This window comes from Neofelis nebulosa, chromosome 6 (assembly GCF_028018385.1).
Source record: "Neofelis nebulosa isolate mNeoNeb1 chromosome 6, mNeoNeb1.pri, whole genome shotgun sequence".
Lineage (NCBI taxonomy): Eukaryota > Metazoa > Chordata > Mammalia > Carnivora > Felidae > Neofelis > Neofelis nebulosa.
In genome coordinates this window covers 110,598,938-110,608,150 of record NC_080787.1, presented here as the reverse complement: position 1 = coordinate 110,608,150, position 9,213 = coordinate 110,598,938, and the positions used below count along the sequence as shown (strand labels likewise).

Here is a 9,213-nt window from a genome sequence, read left to right as displayed (position 1 = left end):
TTTTCTTTCATACTATCATAACAAACCAAAAATATGCCAGTTTACCACATCAGTAAACTGGTAATGGTTAAGTAGTTCTTAGGCTTTCAAACCGTTGCTATGATAAATTTTAATCATTCGGAGAAACATGGATACTGGGTGTAATATGGATATAGGGGAATCTGAGTTCAGATTCTGAGAATACAATCTATATGATTAAAAAAATGGTTGGTTACAGTTTACTTCACATACAGAATATTCTCACTTAGTACTTAGGTTATTTTAATTGCATTAGATCTGTATCCTTTCAAGTTTAATTAGTAGGAACACAAAATTTTTTATCTTTGGTGCCAACTGCCAAAGTAACATGTTTTTACTATTTCCTCTTACTCTGTAATAGGCATTTAAAATATTTTATAGTCTCAGCTTCAGATGTTCTTTTGCATGTGTAGTGGCACACCCTTCACATTGGTAAAAAACATGTAGAAAACTTGAGCAAGTGATTTTTTTTTCCCTAAAATACTACTTAGAATTGAATGGAGGTTGGCAGTTTTTGGAATAACAAATAAACATATTTTAAACTCACAAAAGACCAAGATTTATCTGTAATTCATACATTTCTTAGAACTGTATTAAAAAAAGTTTGGTGTTTAACAAATACTGTACCTAATATGAGACTATGGTAACTATAAATCATGAAAAAAAGGATACTGTGATATAGCTCTATAGCTTCCGATAATTCTTTTTGGAATTTATTATCATTAATTGTTAGGCTTCATTCTGAACCTCAACTGTTCCAAGTTCCTAAACTTGAATGCCTAAACTATTCAAATGAGCTCATGCACATTTAAATCAGGAAAAGTAGCCAATCATATCCTTCTTTCATATTTATGTCACTTTCTATCCTCAGAACAAAGTGACTCTTGGGCCGCCTGCTCATGATTTGGAGAAATAGTGGAACTATTGAAATAGTGGAGAAATAGTGGAAACTGCAATGAAATAAAGTACAACACAGATGTAGTAAGTAATAAACTACACAAGTAAATGTAATTTAACCTCTAAAAGTTTTAAGCAGTATTTCCCAACTCCAAAGTCTTTAAGTAGAAATAAGAGGCCTTTATTACTAACAAGCTTCTAAAACAAACAAAGGCATCACTGGACTCAAAGTCTTGTTAAGGGTAGGGACTTCCTTTTCAGTTTGTCTCTGATTTACGAGCCAGGGGTAGAACCCGCTTTCTTCTACAGTGCTCTACCAATATTTATTAAATGAACTGTTTTGTATCTAAATATTGGAAGGATCCTAATATTGCCAATGAAAAGTAAGATATAAGAAAAGGCTGGTGGACCCTTTTATGCTTCCTTCCAGAATACTTACTTGCTCCTGTACTCCCGGTTTAGGTGAAGGGTGGGAACTGACCAAATGTAGGAAGAACAAGAAGGTGTAGGGTGTAAGGAAGTTACTCCCATTACAGACTTTGGTACCATTTTGATTCCTCTCTGGTTGCTTATCAGAATTCCTGGGCTACTAGATTAAAATTTACAGCTCGTCTCTGAACCCTCTGGTCTTTTTCCTTTCTGCTTTTTCCTGTGCACATTCTTGTATAGTAGGTATTTTGGTACCCTCTCCCCCCTGACCCCACCCCCCGCCACTGAATTTACGAGTTTAGGAAAACGACTTCTTTTCTGTCCCACAAAGCGACTTATAAACGATGTTTCTGGAATGTATGATGACTTTAATCCCAATCCCAAATAAGACTGGCAGTCCCTCAACCCCTCTCAGGAGAGCCTCCTAGCTCCAGTAGTTACGCAGCGAAGACAGGTCTTCCTCTTCTTTTCCAGAGAGGTGCCCCGGAGGGCTTGAGGGATTACCCAAGCGAGGGCTGTACCGAAAGTTACCGCCCCGGGCCACATTCTATTCATCCTCTTTTCTCATCTGACCGAGCGCAAGGATGGGGAGGGAGAGATCCAGCTGGTGCTTCGAGTCTACCCACCAGTCGCGGAGTAAGCGAACCGGCGTAAGGGTACCCAGCGGCACCGGCCCGCAGTTCCCGCCCCGCGCCGCGCACGCGTTATGTAAGCGCCCGAGGCCCCGCCCCTGGCAGGCCCCGCCCCCACCCTGCCCGGCTCCGGCTCCGGCTCTGGCGGCGGAGGGGGCGGAGAGAAGCCGCAGCTGCAACTTCGCCTGGAGGCTCTGATCCTAGCCTGGGCTCAGCCGGGGACCCAGCCGCCGTCACTGCGGAGCCGCCCGCTTCCTCGGCCCGGGCCTCAGCGCAGCGGGCTCGGCCATGGCAGCCGCCACCGCCGGCGCCGCGGCGAATCTGGCCCCTGCGCTCGCCGCCAGTCTCTGAGCAGCCGTTAACCAGACCGCCCGCCCGCCCTCCTGCTGGTGCCTCCGCGGCCCCAGGTTCCGCACAAGTTTCCGCCGCCAAAGAAGCAGGAGGCGAAGGCGGGGGAGGACGGACTAGGGGAGTCGTACGCCCCCGGCCCTCCCGCCCGCTATGTGGGGGCGCTTCCTGGCCCCGGAGGCCGGCGGCCGGGACAGCCCCGGCGGAGCCCGCAGTCTCCCGGCGGGTAAGTAACGGGACAGTCCCTCCCCCGCGGCTGGTGTGGGGGTCGCGGCCGACCGCCACGCCTCGGGACCCTGCTGCTGTTCTCTTCCCTTCTCAGGCCTGCCTTCCCCCCCCCCCCCCCCCCAGGCCGCCTCCCCGACGCCGCCGCGCGCCCGCCCGCCCCGTTTCCTCCCGGCTGCCGACACCCCGGCACCGCGGGCTGACATCTGGCGGGCCGCGTCCCCGGTCCCGTCCGCCCCTGCATCGCGCGGCCGGGCGTCCAGCCTGCTCCTCCCCGGGCCGCAGCCCCGGCGCCCCAACTTCAAGCTCGCCAGGGCCTCCTCTGGTTGCGCTTTGTTGTTCGGCCTGCTCCCTTTTCCCTCGTGGGGTGTGTGGCCGACGTGGATAACGGGGCTCACGGGGACCCGAGCGGGAAGGTCGCTGCGACCGTGCTGCGGCGGCGGCTTGGGGCGCGCCTGGGAGGGCCGGGGTCTGCTGCGCCCACGCCCGCAGCTGCTACTTGGGGCGTTTTGGGGCGGGAGGAGGTTGCTGGTGATGCCATCTCCTCCATAAGTGATCCCCGAGGGGACTTCAGCCCCTCAGTGAAACCTGGTCACCTCCCCGCAGCTCTCTCTGGCGTCAGGGGAGGACACGTCCTGCATGAGCCAATCGATCTCTGAGCGGCGGGGGTGTTAATGGGTTTGCCTCTCCCTGGCCCCTTCAGGGAAAATTTGGAGATTGCCGCGTTCACTGTGTGAAGGGAGCGGTTTGTGTCGGACAGCCATTTCATGCCTGCATCGCTCAGAAGTTGTGTGGGAGCCACCAGATTGGGATAAATCCTCCCCTAATTTGGGATGAAAAAGATAAGGCTTAAAGAAAAAAAAAAAAAGACTTGGGTTGCCTGTGACAAGTTGTCTGACCCTGACGATTCCCCAAGACACTTTAATTGGATCTTGAACCCTTTGAGAAGCTGAAAGTTATATAGGCCTTTTATCCAGAAAAAATTGCCATATGTACAGACGTAAAATTTTTTCCTCCAATTTTAGGTGGTTCTCGAACTGGTAGGTAACCTTGTTCCACAAAATGTTTTGAGTTCCACTTGTAACTGACATTTTTGTAGACATTTTTAAAGCTATTTGCAAAACAAAAACCGTAGAAACAGCATATGGAAGTGAGAATTTTTTTTTCTGGTAGCATTTTCTGCTCTTTAAAGTATACCAGGCACAGTTGCTATTAAAATTTCAAATAATGTAATTCTGTGATAGTTCAGAAATTTGTGATGTGTTTTTTTTTAGACATATAATTTTACTAGTTATTGGGGGAGTGTAATTGACAAGTAGAAATTGTATATATACTTAAGGTGTCCAACTTGATGTTTTGATGTATGTATATGTATGCATTGTGAAATGATTTCCACAATCAAGCTATTGAACATATTCATCACCTCATAGAGTTACAATATTTGTGTGTGTGTGGTGAGAACACTTAAGATTTATCCTCTTAGCAAATTTCAAGCATATTGCACGGTATCAAGTGTAGTCACCATACTGTACTTTATTCGAGACATATGTAAATTTTTAAATCCAGAGTTAAATTTAAAATCATTCTCTTAAATTTGGTTCTGCAACACTTGTAGCAATAATGGAACTTAATGTAGGCATGGATTTAGTTAAAAAAATGTAAGTGGGAATTATCTTCTCTAAGATGTATACTATTTATCCTAATAAGGGGAGAGTGCAGTTGAGAGGTTTCCGATGCTTACTGACTACTAGAAATACTATAGTCACAGTTAACTTCAGTAAGCGAGAAGACAACTTCATTATCCCTAGGGATTGGAAGGAGTGGTTTCAATTTATCTGTACCTGTCAAGAGCCATCTGTAGTGTCTTTGTAACCTAACCTCTTGAAAGAGATTTGTAATAATAACATGTTTGGAGATATAATGTCACCCAAGCATTGTATCCATTTTTCCATTGTTTTTCATGAGGAAGAAAACCTCATAGTGAGCAGAAGTTAAGCAACTGAAGGAAGGACTTTGAGGTTGTATTGCAGGCCCTAGACCTTTGCTGTAACAAAGAATATAGTGGAAGGAGATAATTTATAAACAGTACCCAGGTTGAAGGAATTTGGACAGGATATCTTTACAAAGCATATATTTTATCATATTTTGACAGTGATAAGCCATTGGTAAGTCAGGACATGCCTTTCCAATAAATTTTTTTTTCAGCGATATGCCGAGAGTGAATTACTTTTACAGTAATAGTGATGGACTTTTTGCTATGCTTCTTTATTCTTTTTTTTAAAAAAATGTTTTTTAATGTTCATCTATTTTCGAGAGAGAGGGAAAGAGAGCAGGGGAGGGGCAGAAGGAGAGGGAGACACAGAATCTGAAGCAGGCAACAGGCTCTGAGCTGTCAGCACAGAGCCCGACACCGGGCTCAACCCATGAACCGTGAGATCATGACCTGAGCTGGTCAGACACTTAACCGCCTGAGCCATCCGGTGCCCCAATGCTTTATTCTTGAGCAAATAAGTATTTAAAATTATTTTTTAGTTAATTTTATAAAGTTATACCTTAGATGAAAAACTTACATGTAGTTCCTTTTACAAATGAACAGATGGTGAAGGTCAAGATAATGACCTCTGAGATGCTTTATGCAGGGATTTCTTTTCCTTTCTGAGAATTTGAAGAAAATTTATATATTTGAAATAATGTTCAGTATATCTTTTGACCAACTTGAGCAATTTTAGAATTTTGTGAAAACAAAGAGTTGTTTTCTGATTGTATTTGTCAGCAATCATTTTATTCCTCAAGGCCAATACGAAACCAGGGATAAGTAAATAATTTCTGGTATTGAAATGAGTTTACTACTTCAGTATGTGGGTTAATTCTAGGTATCCTAAAACTGATTTGTTTATCGAAATATGTAACTGGACTAAAGAGAAAATCAGTGTTAATGTAGAATCAGCTGAAAATATTGAAGGTAACATTTTTTTTAAGGTAATGGTAGTAAAATCAAATAGGAACAATAACAAGTATGGTTTGGAGAATACTGAACTTTTGACCTTTGCTTTGGGATTTAATTTTGTTTTGGTACCTACAGTTTTTCAGCTTTATAGAGTAAACGTTTATAAATGTAAATAAGATGAACATGTTCATATATTTCCATACAAAGAACACCCCCCTTTCCCCCTTTTGTGTTGGCAAGTATGGTTAGATGGCTAATTTTATTTTGAGAGAAAGCACAAGTTGGGGAGGGGTTGGGGGGGGGGAGAGAATCCCAAGCAGGCTACACACTGTCTGTGGAGACTCTGATGCCAGGCTCAGACTCCCCATGAGATCATGACCTGAGCCGAAGTTGGACGCTTAACTGAGCCACCCAGTTGCCCGTTGAAAGCTAATTTTAAATAGAACAAGTGATATGTCTTTATGTATTTGATTGAATGCATTTGAGAATACCTTGCTGTTCAAAATGTATAATCAGAGGGAGAGGGAAAGGGAGAGAGACTCTTAAGCGGGCTCCGTGCCCTTCCTGGAGCCCAAAGCAGGGCTCCATCTCACAACAGGAAGATCATGGCGTGAGCCTAAATTAAGTCTGACACTTAACCAACTAAGCTATCCAGGTGCCCCTTTCCTTTATGTTTTAAAAATCTAGTGTGATATAGTGGTATTTTGAGTACTTTTGCCTAGTTATACCGAATTTGATTCATTTTATAAATTATACTTTAAAAATATTAATATATTCAACCCTTACAACATTTGGGGGCAGGATATGATAGTTTTAAAGTATGCTAAAATATGAAAACATGAGATCTGGAGAAATGTCAGTGCCTTGAGCTTGAAATCTTCTTCCTAGTTGATGCATTGCCATAAGGTGTTTAGTGATGTCATAATGATAGTAGTGATAACTGGTATGATTACACCAGATACTGAGGTATTCTTCTGTGGTTCTGAATTAGATGGATCTAAAAGTACTGTGGTAACAATGAAACGTAACTCTTTTGCCTGAACTCATTTGGACATGTTCTATTATAATAGGCTTTGGGGGGTGAGGGGCGAATCTTAACTTTAGTAATGACTGTCGTGAAATGAACTTGATTAGTAATTGGAACTTGATCATTTCTTGGCTTGAATGGAGCTGGTAAATTAATCTGAGGCCAGGGAATAAATGGTGAGTTGACAACCACTATTGTCATGTTGTGAATATTTTTGCATGTTGAGAACAGAAAAATTTTAGAGTCATGATTTTTCTGACTGGGTGAAATGTTTGTATGCATATTCTGAGAAAATGGTGATGACATGAAGAGTCCTAGATAGTATTTTACTGAGTGATGGCTTAATTAGTGGGAACTAATGTGTAAAATGTGCATTAAAAAATGAAGAATGTCATCATCTAGATAACTTCCAAAGCTGCAGTGAGATACTAATTATTATTACTACCTTAAGCATATTCATATTTTACACTGCCAAAATAATATTCTGAAAAGTAGAATTTATCATATAAAGTATTCATTTTAAGAATGGAAATGATCGGGGTGCCTGGGTGGCTCAGTCCCTTGAGCGTCTGACTTCAGCTCAGGTCATGATCACTCTGAGTTTGAGCCCCATGTCAGACTCTGTGCTGACAGCTGGGAGCCTAGAACCTGCTTCGGATTCTGTGTCTCCCTCTCTTTCTGCCCCTCCCCCACTAACACTGTCTCTCTCCCTCTCTCCCTCTGTGTCTCTCTCTCTCTCTCTCTCAAAAATAAACATTAAAAAATTAAAAAAAAAGAATGGAAATGGTCAACATAAAAAGAACGTCAAATAGCTTTTCATACTAATATCTTCTACTTTCTATTTTTCTTTAATTATAAAAATCCATTGTTATTACCTAGTATAGTGGTTGGCACATAATACGTACTTGGCAAATGTTTGTGAGTCATTCTTTCAATAAATATTGTGTAATAGGCATTGTACTAGTCTGTAGCAATACATCACTGAACAAGAAAGATGAGGTCCCAGCTCTCAGGGAGCTTACATTCTAGTGGGGACGCAGCTGTCTGTAAGTAAACCAATAACAAGAGAGTTCACCTGGTAAGTACTGTGAAAACAGGGAAACTGGGTGAAATGGCAGAGGTTGAGTAGAGCTGCTTTGGATCGGCTGGTCAGGGAAGGCCTTTCTAAGGAGGTAACGTTGAGCTGAGGCCAGAATGATAAGGAGCCAGACGTGAGGGGAGGAGTATTCAGGCACAGGGCACAGACACAGCTTCAAGGTAGAAATGAGTTTGGGGAGTCTGAAGAATATCAAGAGCCAGTGAATCTGGAGCATGGAGATCAGGAATGTGAGGTGAGGGAGCCCAGGTAATGTAAGGCATTGTAGGAAGTTTGGGTTCTATTCCGTGTGAGGGGAATCTAGATATAAAAAGGGTAGGAGAGATGACCCTTCATTTATTCATTCACTGGGGAGTGCCTACTTTGAGGCAGACACTCTTCTAGCATTAGGGAAACAGAGTAGACATTCTCTGTCCTTGGTGTTTATGGATCACGCCTGGCTGTTCTGTGGGGAAAAATTGTGGAGGGTTGGGGGAAAGAAGAGAAGTAGGGAAGCCAGTTAATAGCATACTGCAGTTAATAGGTTACGTACAATAGATGGTCTGGGATCACAGTGGTAAGATCGGATTTGGGGAGAAGAGAATGGGTTTGGAATATACTTGAGAAAGCTGGGAGGATTTACCAATGGTTTGGAGATGACAAAGGAGGGAATCAGGAATCAAAAATGGTATCTTAGTTTTGGTTTCAGAAATTTTGTTTGGTGGTGCTATTTTCTGAGGTGAGGGGAAGAGAGAGGAAGGCAAATAGAATCAAGAGTTCTTGTTTTGGCCACATGCTTTTTTAGAGGTTGCAGGCACCACGTTGAGTCAAGCTCAGTGGAGAGATGGGAGAGGTGGAGGTAGGCATTTTGAGAGATGTCTGTGTATAAATGGTGTTTAAAGGTGTTCACATGGAGCAGATATAGAGAATACAGCAGAGGATCAAGCTCTGGGGCATTTAATGTTTCCTATCAGGGAGAGGAAGAGGAACAATCCAAAGAAACTGAGAGGGAGCAGCCGGTGAGTTAGGAATAAAACCACAGAGTGTGATATTCTAGAAGACAGGAGGCTGAGGGGAGGAGTAATCACTAAAGTCTTGTGGTTCCAAGAGGTCATATAAAATCAGTCAGAATAGATCAGTGGCCCTGGCCACTTTCCATGAGAGACTGTTAAAAATTTAAAAATTGGCCAGGATTAGAGATCTAATCCATTCTTTTTTTTCTTTTTTTCTTTTTAATGTTTATTTTTGAGAGAGAGAAAGAGTGCGCCTGCAGAGGGGCAGAGAGTGGGAGACAGGAACCCGAGCTGGCTTTGCACTGACAGCAGAAAACCCAACGCGGGGTGCGAACTCACAAAGCCAGAGATCTTGATCTGAGCCCGAATTTACGAACTGAGAGATTATGACCTGAGCTGAAGTCAGACACCCAACCCACTGAGACACCCAGGCACCCCTCCACTTAATTCTTTATTGCATGGAGATCGATACATAAGTGCTAAATAAAAGTTTGAATTGCTTTCTCCTTACTACTTCTCAAGCTAGGGTGGCCGATGGTCTGGGTTTGCCTGGGACGTTCAGTTTCAAGACTAGGGGAGGGGAAGTGTCTCCTGGGATGCCT

The 9,213-nt window shown here is 43.4% G+C and overlaps 1 protein-coding gene across 2 annotated transcripts in view; it reads left to right on the top strand.

The window, feature by feature from the left end:
* The first annotated feature begins 2,378 nt into the window (after positions 1-2,378).
* CEP85L (centrosomal protein 85 like) overlaps positions 2,379-9,213 on the top strand; it is a 172,871-nt gene continuing 166,036 nt past the window's right edge. Inside the window, exon 1 of one of the 2 annotated variants that reach the window (XM_058735099.1) lies at positions 2,379-2,550. In XM_058735099.1, the coding sequence (XP_058591082.1) occupies positions 2,478-2,550 (73 nt within the window). In that variant the 5' untranslated portion in view covers positions 2,379-2,477. The remainder of the gene's footprint in view (positions 2,551-9,213) is intronic. The other variant, XM_058735098.1, reaches the window with a different exon arrangement.